Source organism: Dromaius novaehollandiae, chromosome 6 (genome assembly GCF_036370855.1).
Source record: "Dromaius novaehollandiae isolate bDroNov1 chromosome 6, bDroNov1.hap1, whole genome shotgun sequence".
NCBI lineage: Eukaryota > Metazoa > Chordata > Aves > Casuariiformes > Dromaiidae > Dromaius > Dromaius novaehollandiae.
In genome coordinates, this window is record NC_088103.1 from 38,291,778 (window position 1) to 38,306,903 (window position 15,126).

At 40.7% G+C, this 15,126-nt stretch overlaps 1 protein-coding gene across 4 annotated transcripts in view; it reads left to right on the forward strand.

Moving 5' to 3' along the window:
- VTI1A (vesicle transport through interaction with t-SNAREs 1A) overlaps positions 1-15,126 on the forward strand; it is a 283,570-nt gene that overhangs the window by 266,398 nt on the left and 2,046 nt on the right. For all 4 annotated transcript variants that reach the window (XM_026117483.2, XM_026117480.2, XM_026117484.2 and 1 more), the window contains one exon: positions 13,250-15,126. This exon is cut by the window's right edge and continues 2,046 nt beyond it. Coding sequence is in view for 2 of the 4 variants with exons in the window: in XM_026117480.2 (XP_025973265.1) it covers positions 13,250-13,343 (94 nt within the window). In the remaining 2 variants the exon portion in view is untranslated. The remainder of the gene's footprint in view (positions 1-13,249) is intronic.

Below are 15,126 nucleotides of genomic sequence, written 5' to 3' on the forward strand. Positions count from 1 at the left end.
AATGCAGCAAAAACAGCTTAAATGACAACAAGAAAACATCAGGAAACCAACATCTGTTTTGCATTCTTGGCATAAGCGCTGCCCTTGCAACACAGGGTCTGACACAGATGTACAGGGTTATGACACCCCTCAGTACCGCTTGATTTAAAATGGTGTAACAGGGCAGAATCGGGGCACTGGATGCTTCTTAAAACATCGTGCAGAACTCTCTCTAGCTCTTTTGCAGATGTGGGACTCTAACCCCACCACAGCTGCAGGCATCTTCGCACTGATTGATGAGGACTGTAGATAAAGTCATATTCCTCTACTAGTGATTTAGAATTTGTTATTAATGACTGTGTATTTTTTCGTCTGGTGTTTTGTTTTCTGTAAAGTCGTACCCTGCTGTCACTCTCCAACAGGCTTCTGGTGTGCGTAGCCGCTTTCAAAGGGCCCGCCTTGCCAGTGACAGTACATAATTAAACTGCTGTGTTTTTAAGTGAAATAAAATAAGAGCAAGGCGAGAGACATTGGGAGGTACTCGTGAGAAAGGCAGGAATAGCCGGGAGTGAGTTGGGAGGAGCGGGCGGCGCAGGGAAACCCGGGGAGCCGGCGCTGCGCGGAGGACAGCTCTGCGGCTGCGGCCCGGCAGCGGGGACGGGGACGGGGACGGGGACGGGGACGGGGACGGGGACGGGGACGCGCTCGGCCCGCTCGCACCCGGCGCGGCAGCAGTGGCAGCGCGGTGGCAGCGCGGCGGCGGGGGCCGAGCTCCCTGCAGCGGCCCGAGCAGCCGCGAGAGGTCTGCGTGCGCCCGGCGGCGGTGAGCGGGACCCCGCTGGCCACCGAGCCTGCGGGCCGGCGCCCAGAAGTGTCACATCACCAGTTTGGCTAAGGCCGCGCTTCGAGCAAGCGCGCTGTCAGGCTAGAGCCGCCTTCCAGCTTTCTGCTCGGAGACGAATGAGGGAAATGGCCCTTTCCTGGGCCAGATCTGTTAAAGGCAGAGTGCCGTTCCTTCCGGCCCTGTGCGAGGGTGAAACATCTCTCTTACTGTTGTGAAACTTTCAGAGGAGGTTGGCGAGATGTGAAGTAGCTTCATCTTGTATCCATCCTGAGACAATTAAATACCCCAAAATTAAACAGCTGCTCAGTAAGCGACCTGCCTAGAGCCTGCTGCTGAACTGTGCCTGGAGGAGCCCAAACCACAGGACCGCCGTTCCCGAAGGGCCAGGAGCCGAGTTCGCCCTTGTGCGGTGCACCGGCGTGTCTGGCGGCACTGAGGAGGGCTGTGCGTCAGATGTGAGGTTTAGCATATCTTTAAAAAAACCCTAAAACATGAAGAGCGGCTCTGGGTACAGAAAGCTATTTCACAATTCTGTTTATCCGCCAGTTCGCCGGCTGGCCAAGGTAGCTGCACCTGTGACCAGCTTCTCTGTAGAGATCGCTGAAGAAAAATGCAAAAGTAATCAGCACATGTTTGCCTTTCATTTATCTCTGTCATCTGGGAATAAGATACAGATAGTATCAGGAGCAATGAAAGGTACATTCTGATATTATTTTCAGGTTTTTGTCTAGACAGAGAGGAGCAAGCACTTGTATCTCAGTGGAGCACATACACCCCCGCCTCCGCACGCACATTGTAGGCTGAAGGCCAGAGGGGGGTAGCAGGCTGTCTATATTAAAAAAAAAAATTTAAAACCACCACCTACTCATCAGGTGATTGGAGACTGTGGTTGTAAAATGTGCTGCAGGCAGAAGTTCTGAAAAATCCCAGAAAGTGTTGAAAACATCTCTAAACAAGGTATTTTTCTCCTGCACCTTTCTTGCTAAAGGTCCCAATTGCTGCCAAGAAAACTAGTGAGAATGTTAGCTGCCAAATAAAAAATTTATGACAGTGTTTGGCAAAGGATTGTATCACTGCTTGTTTTATACATTTCCACAAGGCTCTTGAAGGGCTGTTGGACACATACGGCTCACTGATCACTGAGCTTTATCTGTTCTTTAATATATAAAAAAAAGCAAGCTCCAATAAAGTATGATTGTAACAATATATTTTTTTATTTTAATAGCCTCCTATAAGTGTTTGCTCTGTTGAGAATATAATTTCTAAACAACATTCCACATATGAAAAAAATTTTATGAGGCCTTTACCTGACAGAGTTACTTGTTATTTGAGTTACTTTCATAGTAAAAATACATGATTTTTTCAATTAAAAATGTATTGCTTTTGCAATTGTGCTTGTTATATGTTGGAGTCTGGGCCAATAAACCTCCTGTTAAAACATAAAGAGGTCCATTCAGTCAAACTTGTGCCTGCCATTTATATTTCAAAAACCAAGCAAATAATACGTTGGAATTGCATTGCTCACCAATATCAATTAGGTCTTTGGCTGTATCGTTAAATTAATGTTGGGGAGAAAATTGTTCTGGTGGATTAAGTGGAAAAAATATATTTTTGAATACAGAGTTAGCACGCTGACAATAATAATAAAGTTGGCCAATGTTGAAGCAACATCCTTAAAAATACTTTGCCCGTCTGAAGAAACGAAATTGTCTGTCTCTGTCTTTTTAAACCAGTGATCAGATTAGGCTTCCAGCTGATAATTAGTGCTGTTTAACACACATCTTGTCATTCTGAAGTCTCCGAGCCACCGTGTTTACTTGTGCTCATTATCATGTGTTGCTGGAGCTGGGAGGCTTGGAGGGTGGTGTTGCACCTTTCCGCGCCAGGCTGCTGGGAGGCAGAGATCCTCCTTTGCTCCTCTCCGGGGTGGCTGCGAGCGGGGGACGCTGTCCCCACGGGCTGCCCCTGCCAAGGGACCGCGAGAGCCACGCCGCGCCGTGCTCACCAGGGCTTCTCGCCGGCCCTGGCTCCTCAGGGCACCCCCGAGCCCCCAGCGAGTATTCAAGAGCAGCCGACAGCTCTGCAAATACTAGGCGCCTTATATTTGCTTACATATTTCATGGTATTTGATATAAAGTACTCAAGACAGACCAGCATTAAGAGGATTATTGCAGACAGCATTAGGAGTTAATTTACAGAAGATTAGCTCCAAATCAGGCAGATATCATAAGCAAATTAGCATCAGTTGTAAGAGATTCAGAATGAAAATGTGTGGTGTTTTTAACTTCTCCCTGTATACTTAGTACACTAGAAGTATCTTTATTAGATTCAAGTACTAAAGCATTGCATCACGATTAGTGAGGAACGGGTATACTTTATTTCGGTACGCACACTCTTTATTATGATGTTGTTTATTGGCAGTGAAACTTTCAACTACCCTTCATCTGCTGAATATTATATATTTCATGCCATTTCTTCATTGAGTAATGTTTTGTTTGGCCATAGAAGTGATGTTTCCATGGTGGGTTATAATATTTTTAACTAGGTAATATGCAGCTTCGCAGTGACATACTTAATTCTTTTTTTTTTTTTCTGTTAAAATGAGTCACGTTTTAATGCCAACTCATAAAATGAAGGCGTGTATAAAAAGCCAGGTATTAGGGTGAAGATTACAGCTACTTAAAAATAGCTTCCTTAATATTTAAATTTAAAAAACAAATTTGTTTTATTTCCAAATGAGCAATGGTTAATTTGTGTTAATAAGCAGATTCTGTCCTTCAGTCAGGTTTTCAGATGCATCTTTCAGACTGCAGATAGGCAGGCATAAGCAGCAATCCAATCCCAGGATCAGTTTTGAAACTAGTATCCCAGTTTCAGAAAAGCTTGCCTAATTTGTGGAAAAGATTATAAAACGGATGGGACCAGATGTATTAAAGTCTATGTATGTCCTGCGTTGTACTTGGGTTCTGAAAGTGTTGAAATCTAAGAACAGGATTCCCTGTCTTTGGAGAAATGTGTATGCTGCTCTCAGAGAGATATTAAACTAATTAGTCTTCAGTGTGCACCTCAACTTCTTTTTTAAAAAAAAAATTGGGGAGGGAAGTCTGGAGAGTATTTTACATTTTTTTCCTTTATTGATGGACCAAATTCCTCTTGACAGGGTTGACCTGAGGTCATAAATGTCTCCCTGTGTTCACTGAAACAGGAATCTTCCCTCCTTCCTCAGGATCACGAAAACTTACACCCGCTCTAAGCCTCGGTTCTGCTTGCAGGTCCCTCTGCTTGCAGGGTCTGCGAGTGCTCTTGCACTTTGACTTTGTGCCCCGTAGTTTTATACAACGCATGGAGGCTCTGCGTGGTTATTAAACCAAGGTGTCTGAGGTCGTAACAAAGTAGAGGCATTTCTGCTCCCCTAATACAAATACTGTAACATGCTGAAAAGAAAATACTCTAATAGTGGCAAGTATCTCCTGTCAACTAATTTGATAGTTCTCTATCAGGTAAACCATTTGTGAATACATCGATTCTTCTTATTTTTCACTGTTCTGACTTCACTATTCCCAGGTTTTCTCTGAACCAGTTGGGCAAAAATTGATTTTTATTTGTTCCACTGGCCTTGTGGAAAATTAGCTTATGAACTGGTTTTTATGGGAAGACTCAAAGCACAGAACAGGTTGAAAAATAAGCCTATAGCAGTCAAAATTGTTGTCTGAAATGTCTTCAGACTGGAAGGCTGAATTTATTGCTCAAAACAAGTGCTAGCAATGTGGAGGTGTGCAGTCCTGCTCATTATCACTGGAAAAGGAGGAACCAAAAAGCACAGTAAAAAATTAAATTTTAATAATGCTAGTGATATTTTCTAAATCCTTCTTGACAGAAAGATTCTCATTATTTTTATCTGTCTCAGAGTAGGCTCTTTTAATGCCATCTCACAAATGGCCTTAGCCATGATTGTTTTCCTTTCTTTTATAGCATTTGAAAAAAAAATGAATATATACCAAAAAAAATTCTATTCTATCATTCAAGAAGTGCCATGAAATGGTAACATTTTGGATAGCACATCTTCAGGAACAATTGCTGCAGATGCCTTCGGGTTTTTACAAAGAGGTCAACATTGTTAAGACAATTGTAGCAAACCTGCCACACAAAAAGACGCCCAGTCAAATATAGTGTGATAAGGAGAAAATAATGTAAGTGAAGTAATGTCCAGTCTCAAGCGTCATCACACCTAAAAGCTGTAGATTAATCATTAATTAAAGGGAAGATTTCATCCATTTAAGATACGTCTTAGTGGCATCGAATGATTATGACAGTTAATAAAATGCAGACTTGACACATTTTTGTTTTCTTTATATTGCACAGAATGTAAATTTAACTATATTTATCACAAAAGCCAATGTGCAATCATGTATGTTGTGTCATTTTATAGTTTGCATATGTTCTTCTGCTGGAGAAATAATTGCTTTAGCTTTGAATGTTGGGGAGGGAGTTGGGGTTTGGTTTTTTTTTCCTATTAACTGTTTGGAGACCCGGGCCACATGCAGCCAATGTGCTGAAGAATGCCATTATTCGGACAGCTGGGATATCCGCCCTCCTTCAGAGCGCTCCTAAAGTGCTCATAATGTTTCCTAAGGCCTATGGTTCTTAGTCATGCTCAGGTGACTAAATGTATGATTTGTTCGTCTTGATACTTCAGTACCCTGAGAAAGGCTGGGTGGAGATTAATGCAACCTTGACTCCTTCGGCTCGCAGTTGCCACTGTGCACGTGATCTTCATTTACAGTTGCCAAAGAGATCTGGTGTTGCCTCCGCTTTGCGTGAAATGAACTAATACCCCTCCAGTTTTGGCTGGTGAGTTTCCATGGCCCCAGAAGCCCCCCGCTGTTAGTCCTAATGACAGTAATAATCTAATTTGTTCCCACCATGGACAGGGAGACAGGAGACAGCTGAAGCTGCACCGCTCAGGGAAGTGCAGAGAAACGTTCCCCATCAGGGTCTTTGATAAGCAGATGGATGTTTTTCATCCTTCAGAAATACCTTCTTACATGTTTTAAAAATAAACAATGAATAAAATCTGAGTTAGTAAAAGATTTGCAGTACCCTTCCCTATTGCCTTTTTATCTTAGGGCCCAGTGTCCATGAGGACCCTCTTTTAGGCTTTCCATAGTTTGCTACAGTCTCCCAGTCATTCCTGTAGGCATCTTTCCTTCCCAGACCACTCAGCCGAGCCGTCTGCCCCTCGCTTCCGCCAGACGCCTGTGACGCCTTGTGCAGCACGCGCACCTCCTGAGACTGCCAGCTCCTGGCGACAGGGTGCCTGCAAGCTGTGGTAATCATGATCTTCACGGCCACCACACAGCAGTGAATTCCAGTGCTGTTTATATAGCTTTGTTGTATTTGGAATGTATTGCAAACTTGTTACTAATTAGGTATCTCAATAAGTGTCTCAACTATAAGATACCATAAAAATAATTTTTAAACTTGCAATATTGATGGTAAGAATGGCACAAGTTGACACAGAAAGGTATTATCATAGTTCCTTGAGCCAAGGAAGCCCATTGTGTTGCAGATATTCATCTCAGGGAGATGTTTCACTATCTTTCCTATCTCCTCCAGCCCCCTAAATTCCTGTGAAAGAAGAACTGGATTTAATTCCAGACAGAATTTCTTGTAGAAATATGGTACCCATTGAAAGGAGGTGGTGAATCAAGATACTAACTATTGAGAAGCATCTTCCACTTTATTGGTGAGCTTTATCTCTGCAGTATTTCTGATCGGTGGGAGATTACAGCCACTTTGCAACGTGTTAAAGTCTTTGCTGGACAATTTTGCCTTGTTCGCTCTCACTGAGTGAATTTGGCCTTGGGAGAATTGTCATTCTTGCTTGGGCTCACCTTGAAACTTTGAGGGATATTCTTGCTACCCAGTCTGTAGGCTCTAACTTAGGCAACCAACTTAACTGACTAGTTATCCCAGCATACATGCAAGGCCAGGAAAAAAGAGAAGGCAGTTCAGAGCAGGACTCTAGCTTATATACACAGGGAGCTGAGAGAGATTAGCTAGATATAATTTAGATGTTTAAAGTTGGCTACTGTGACTACCTTCCTGCTCCTGTTATTATATGACTCCGTCCTTCAAGGCCGAGGTGGAAACACATTGATGTGGTACTAGTGCAATATTATAACTAGAGGTTGGTGTCCACGTTATTACAACTAGATGGCCTCGGTCCTTAGGGCTGATCTCTAAAGCTAGAAGATGGATCTCTGCACAACTCCTCAGCCCTGTCAACAGTATCTTAGGCACCTTGTATGGCCCATCTCTTTTAAAAAAAAGCTGCTGTTCTAGGTGAACCTAGAAATATGTCATCATTTTGCATTCCCACTCCTGCATATTTGAGTCTTTAAACTCATTGTCTGCTCAGTTTTCATCAATAAGAAAAATATAATCTTTTAATGGATCTTCACAAGGACTTACATCTAAGAAGCTAGAGCCCCTGGTACTGTGGGTAGTTGAGGAAAAAAAGAGAGTCCTTCTGGGAGGACTTCAGGGAACATAAGAGGGGCTCCCGCTTGGAATGACCTGTCCCTGGGCTAGAGGTGGAGCCCAGGCAGTGTTAAGTAAGCCATGAGGAGTCCTCTTTCCTCTCTGCCACCCGCCCAAGGCCATTTCAGGTTTAAATAGACAATGTCAATTACAGTGTAATTGGTTCTTCTTGCTTCAAGAACACAAGGAACTTGGAGCCTTGTTTTTGGAGGTTTTGGGGGAGGAAAACAACTTGAGTATTTTCAAAAAATCTTCATTTTTTCCAAGTTGAACTAGAAGAGGGTCAGGGACTTGTGTGCAGGTTGTGCTGATATCTTTTCATTGATATTTGTGTTTTTTAATTTAAGTTGTTAATAATGAAGAATGTCTCAAGTCAGGTATTTCCAACCAGCTGTAATTTTGCTAGACAAGGCTCTCTTACTCCGTTACTTCAGGAGGTTGCCATGTCTTTATGTTCTGCTACAGCCCGTCTAGTTCTTTTCAGTTGTTTTTATCTAGGAAGAGCATTCTTAAAGCTCAGAATGGAAAAGACAAATAGTTACATGAGCAGCCCCCAAATACCCTGAAATTAGAGATTTATCATTATGTATCTAAGGCTTTGTTTTAGCAATCATACCATTGTATTCCTCTGTGTGGGGTCTAGTGCCTCAGTTTGAAAGCTCCTGATATATAGTGACACAGATGTCCTTATATATAGTAACAAGGATGTCTGTCCCAGAAAGTGTTGAGTATAGCTACTCAATTCACACTGAGTTTAGACTGGTATGTTTTTGCCTATGTGACTAGACCTACACTTTGTGTTTGTTTGAATCTGCTGATTTGCACATGAATATTGGGCACTTAAAAGTCGCTTACCACTGTTTGCAGGCACCTATTTTTTGCATGTTAGCAAAAACTGCAGATCACAGATAAAAGGGTACCGAAAAATGTAATAGCTAAATATTCAAAGTGATCATTTAAAATGTACTCTTGTATACAAAGAAGCAGCCTTTCTGCCTAGTAAACTGATAGGAATCACTTCTAGTTAAATCTTAAATAAATGTATTACAGTGAAACACTGTTGGACAGTGCTCCATCATCAATCAGTCTGTGTTCTTGAGGACACTATTTTTCAAGACATCTTCTTTAAGAATAAAGCCTTGTGTTGTAATGAATGTGGGCTAACTGATCCCCAAAGCCATTTGTACTTTTTTCATTTGTATCAGTGTCAGAGTTGAGCTTCTGTAGGAAATTTTTTGCAGTATTTTGTTTTGTAGTCTTCATTATTTCAAGTTAAGTACACAAAACTCTTTACGCACCCAAAGTCTGCACTGGTTCATTTGTATCCTGTATTTTGTTAACATGTTACCGTGATTGCTAATTTTCATGACAATTGTTATTGTACCGTCAGTGCTTAATGGCAAGGCATCATTATTCAATGCTGGTCAATCAGGCACTAAGACATGTGCAAGACATCAGGCTGAACCCATATAGATGTCGTGCACTCCCCTGCTAATGAATGCAGTTTTGTAAAAAGGTTTAAACACGGTTGGCATCCTTAATGTAAGGTTTGCAATAGCTTATTCGGGAACTGCTTTGTGTTTATATGGAGCAGATCTAAACATGTCACAAACAGAGTTAGACCCATTGTGCGCGAGTGAAGCTACAGAGAGGAGAGAATCTTTTTGTTTTTCTGAAATCTAGAAAAGCAGCACAATTTCTGCCATGGCAAGAGTGGGGAACTGATATGCCAGAGACATCACCATTTGGAAATGGAAGTGGGGCTTGTTCTCCAAAGCAGTGGTTACCAGGTGCATCAGCGAGGTGATCCCTTCAACTCCTAGGATGGAAAGCAGACCACGTCATTCATCAGCTCACAGAATAAAGTTGTGCTGGTTCCGGAGGGAGCCTCCAGCAGGCCGCCTAGTCGGGGGTTAGGCACTGTGAGCAGAAGCCAGGAGAAGGGTTAGACAGTTAGAAAGGAGGAGCAGAAGGAAACTCAACAGGAGTAGGATGCACTTCACGTGCTGATAGCCTGGCAAGTTTGTCCAGCATGCTCTTCCCACATGTCATTTTATGTTACCCTTGCATCTGCTTTAGTTACTGTGTCACTGTGGTTTTGCACCCAAATGTTTTGGGCTGCTGTCCATGATAAACTAGATGGAACTTAATTTAAAAGCCCAGATTTTTAGTCTCTTCTAACTAAAAGTAGAAGGAGCCCTTGTACTCTTAGAGTTTCGAGTATGAATGGAACAGTAGACGTTGGCTGTTAACGAGCTCCAACACGCTGGGCTCTAGCAGCGCTTGGTGTGAATTCGGTGCATAAGCTGCATCGACTAAATGGTTAATTCATCTCATATCAACAGCACTGTGATTCATAATGTAAACTTGAGGAATCCTTGATGTTTCAGTCACACATTCCTCTTAATTTGGCCATGCATTCTTTTAAAGCTACAGTGTGCTAACTTAATAAAATGCAGCATGCAAATGCACAAGTTTTTGCCTTCAGGCATTTTAGCCATGGATGTTTCAATGGGTGTCTTCTTTCAAGTATAGATTCTTTCTTAAATTATTTACCCTGTAAACATGCTTTGCATTTTCAAAGAAGAATCTGGGCTTCCTCATTCACCAGATTTTGTTGAATTTAAGGTGTAATAGAGATAAAAGAGTATCGTCTGCTTCTTGTGAACGTTAGCCTTTGGGATTTTTTTGTAGTGAATGTTAGGCCCCATTTTCTTCTCCTTTGGTATTATCACTCCCTCCCCCACTTCACATTCCTTGATGCTTTGCCTAGAGCAATACCCACTGGCAGTGTCTGGCTGTGACAGCACTATAGGCGTCTCCACAGATGGGTCCTGCCAATGCCAACCATTGTTCTACCACTGTGAGCTGGCTTGACTGTGTTGTATCGCTTAAAGCCCCCTTTCCTCTTGATTTTTTTCTCTACTCTGAAGGGTTGCCCTTGCCTATTGACTTTGAGATCTGAAACGTCTAACATCCAGAACTTGTATTCGCTGTCTGACCGGCAGCTACTAGAGTCAGACTTCAACACGCACCGTTCGCTGAACCCTCCACAAGATAGTCCTGCTGCTACCAAACAGCTCTGTCCCTTTCCACATAGCCCCATCCTCCTGGCAGTTTGTAGTTAGTTTAATTTTACATGCTTGAAAGTAAAAGAGTAGAAGTCGATGTTATTCTTTTTTTTAAAGATATAAAATTAATCTTTAACTGTGGGCTTGAATATTAAAAGTATATAATGCTTCAGTGTAGGAGTCTGTTGATAACATCCATCCTATTTCATGATTAATTTGTTCCTTTTAATGTGATATTCTTTTACTGCACTGTGCAGACTAATTCAGATTCCTAGAAATTGAACTTTGATATGTATTTCCTAGATTCACACTGTAAGTGAACCTTCAATTAGCAGATACAGGTGGCAGCATGCCTTGCTCAATGTTCTCTTGACAAGGATTTTAGAGACATGGACACTGATTAAATAATCTTGCAATTGGTTGTGTACCGCCAGAATATTAAAAATAAAGCATTAGGAGGATTGGCTTTATTTTTTAATTTTTCTACAATTTTAAAGCTCAGCTGATGAAATGCTTTTTCACTGGGCCAGAGGTAGGAGGAGTTGATTTAAACACTCTGTATGTTATGTATGCCTTTGCCTAACTATGTGCTAGATTAAGGGAGTTTCACTCACAGTTAATCCTTTGTAAATTAGCATTATGGATGCCTTGGGGCCCACATCCCACAAATAAAATGGTTGTCAAGCCAGCTGCACTGTGTATTACTTAAGGCTGAATGTTTTAAGAGTTTTCATGCTTTTAATCTATTTCACTGCTGAGTTTCAATTTTGTTGAGTGTCTTTTCAGGAGTGATGAGGGTGAGTGAGTAAATATATATTCTGGTTTTCATGCAGTTGCTTGGGCAAACCGTTTGTTATCAGGTGTTTGGCAGAGAATGTCACACCCCGCCACAAAAGAGAAGCTTGTAAGTTCAGGTGTTAGATTGAAGTGCAAACCAACAAGAACCAAAAGCCCTTAATTAGCTTTATTTTTTAGCCTGTTACACTTTTTTTTTTTTTTTTTTTTTAAGAGTGAGAAACATCCCTCCCTCCTCCTCATCCTTTTGGCAGAGTAAATATTGCCTGTTAAGTTTGAATTAGCTGTCATCGCAACAGAATTAATGCTGTGGCTGAGCCCTTCTAGTGAGGAAGGGAAAAATAAACGAGACAGATCTTAGTTCAGCTTTAAGTGATAAATGAGGACAAAGCAGCCCATTCATCTCCTGCTAGGAAAGTGGACACAAACACTAAAGCAGTTTTGCGGAAGACGTGTCAGCAAATGTGATCATTTTGTAACCTGTCAGGAGGATAGAGAGCTAGTCCTTTTAGAGTGTCACAGGGGAGGGGGTCTGTCTGATGTGACAGTTTTCATCCATCCATTTACTTCTTTTTCTTTAGGTGGGGGGTAAGCGAGGAGAGAGCTGGAGTTGGTTAAAACTGCATTTTTCTTTGCACTTTCCAATATAATTTATATACATATATCCACCCGCATCCAAATGAAAAACATTTACCAAGGAAAACTCTGCTCTGCTCTCTGGAGTTTTTTTTTTTTCCCCCCTCTGATTTACTGTATGAAATATGCTCATTTTAGCACATTACATTCCTTGTCTCCAAGTTTGTACTTGATTTGACATTTCACAAAACAGTTTTACCTCTTTTTACCACTGTTTGGTTGGTGAGGGCTCTGGGTTTTTTTCTTTTTTTCAGAAGCATGAGGAAAAAAATGAAATAAGAATAAAAATAACTTAGGATTCTTTTGTTGTTTTTTGAGAGGGGAGTTCTGGGGGTTGGGGGGGTTGGTTTTGTGTTTTTGCTATATCTCTTCAATTCTGCTGTTGTACCTCACGGACAAATATGTTTTCCAAAAGTTCCTGCATCATGAAAAGCAGATGAGCATATTTTTTCACTTCTGTGAGAATGGAAATGGTGAATGCTTACAGTCCAGAATCCTTCTGTAAAATGCAGCAAATTGTAGTATTTGTTGATGTATTCATTTTAATTGATCTGTTAATTTCAAACAAAATCTGAAGCAAAGTGGTATCCAATTCTAGAAGCAGGGATTTCTCTCAACATATGATTGAACAATATTAGGAGTTTCTACTTCTGGCATCTTTTTATTATTTCTGATTTCCATTTTTTTATACTACATAGTAAATGTAATGTTTCCCTATTACCATAAGTGAAGGTATGCTACAGAGGCAGGAGAGGCTTTTACAAGATAAGCTTCACAGTTTGACACTTGCTTCTTTATATCATCCTTTTCTTCATAACTATCTTTTATACTTTTCCCTTGGTATTTTAGTACAAGTAAGTATCTCATTGACATATGTTTCCTTGGAATCTTGTACCTTAATAGTAAAATCCCTTGAAAATTAATAATTTTTTTCTGCTCAGATTAAAAAAGCTGTGAAGATTTCAGAATGGCTTAAAAATATAATGGTGTTTACTATTTGAGACCACCATGCATTCCTTGGATTACATCAGCTGAGGACTAATCATTTAATTTGTCTTAGAAAGTAAATAATTAGTTGTAATGTGATGGATTTCAATAATTCTAATACGTGTGTGTGTGTGTGCTTGTGTGTAATTAAGAAAAGTCTAATTCTTTCCTAAAAGCAAAAGTTGGATATAATAGCTACAAAAAGAAATATTTGGAAGCACTGAAAACTGAAAGAAGTAAAAAACAGCCAAGTTATGCAAAATGGTATAGGAAGTCCTAAGCATGTGGGCATATCTCTTTTCTCCAAGACATTTATGTGACTGCCTCTTTTTATTGTTTTATAAATATTCCTCTGTTTTTACTGTATTTTTTTCTCTTCTGCTTTTTTTTTCAGGATCATCCAAAACAGGATCTTGATCGTTGTCCTGGCAGTCATCATCATCTTCACTATCCTGATGGCTATTTATTTTTCTGTCAGGGGACACTGATATCTTTGTTCTTCACTAAACAGCAACAAACCGCTTGTTCTGAGTAATTAAGACAAAGTGGTCACATGCATCATTCTCTTGCACTGACAGAGTCTCCCTCTCTTTTCCACTGTTCAACTCAGGTGCAAGTGGTGTAAATTATTTTGTATTATTGATGGCATAGTTGGCATGTGGAGTTGATTATTTTTCTTACACTTTTTGTCTTTTATCTCGGTGTTTTTGGAATCTTAATGTGTGTTTGGGGAAGGGCTTGTTCCCGTATAAAAAGACATAACTTAGCAGAGCTGATGTGTCTGGAGCTCTACCCCAGACGATTAGTATGTAAGGTGCAAGAGTTTAGAGAAAGAAGAGGGGTTCTTTGCACTTTTCTTGTGCTATGCAGGGTGGATGAATATCAAGCAGTAGCTGACCTTCTGTGATAGAGAATATAGGTAAAGCAGAGACCAAATGATGTAGAAAGTGAACCTGTCTCCTGTGACTAACTTCTAATCATGAATCATCGTAATAGATGTAACCTGGCTAAGAGCAGTAGTTAGTTTTAAAAAGAGAGGAATCTTAAGATGATGTTTCCTATCTGGTGTGAATCCAGCGCTCTATTTAACACTTTTTATTTCATTAAGTTTTCTTTTCTGCTCATTCAAAACAATTCCACTTTCCTCAAGATCATGATAATGATACCTGCATCACTTGCCCAAAATATAATTGTGACCACAGCCCATCTGTTGATTCTGTTTCAAATCTTCCAGTGTTGATATATGTACTGATAAATGTAAACAGTAGGCCTTTATTAAAGATGTATAAAGATACTTATCCATTCATTGCTGATTGAAAAGAGATCCTAAGTCACAGTTCAGTGATGAATACGTATGATTACAGTGCATTAAGGAAAAATTTAGATTTTGACTATTGGCCTGAATATGTCGAGATCATATGTTGAAAATATTTTTAATGAATTATATTCAAATGCGACATTAACCTTTTTAAAGAGAGACTGTAAAAATGTTAATTTATGCACACTTTTAACTGATATAATGTATCGAATTTTCATCTGCTAGAATACTTGTGTGTAAATGAGATGTGTTTCTCTTTTCCTATTGGCTGTGCCTCTCCTGTAGACATGTCTAGGTCATTTAGCTTATAATTAAGCTTATAACTCCAGCAAAGGTCATTTTCTGGTGATCTGGTGAACTAATTCCCATGATAACTTTTCAATTCATTATGTAATCCCTTACAAATATTACAAATTGAGAGGGATTTTATGCCCTTCTCTGAAATTGAGAGGGATTTTATGCCCTTCAACTGAAATGTAAGCCATAAAACCTTTTACGGAAGATGTTCAAAGAAACAAAAAGCAGGTGGCTTCCAAACTCCTCCAAAAATAGGTAGAAACTGAGTACCTACTTCTCCTGCATGCCTTAGAGCTTCGGGGGTTTCAGCATCCCTGCAGCCTCTGCTGGCTTGCTGGGCTAGCTCTGCATACAGAGCTGGGAGTTGGCTTTGGCCCTAACTATGCCCCTTGTCTTCTCTGCATGGAAACAAATAACCTGACTGAAAGGGTGTTGATGCCACGGAAAAGACTTCTGAACATGGCAATAAATTTAGGATGAAAGGATCTCTAAAGACAAGTGATACTCATTGAAACAAGCAGAGGCAAATGTGGCCAGCTATGGTGTTTGAGTTTCATGCAACTCGTGGCTAGTTCAAAAGGGGTTTCTGTGCCAGGACCTTCTCATGTCAATGGCTGTAGGGCTGTGCAGGTGCAGAAGTTCCTGGGTAATCCAAA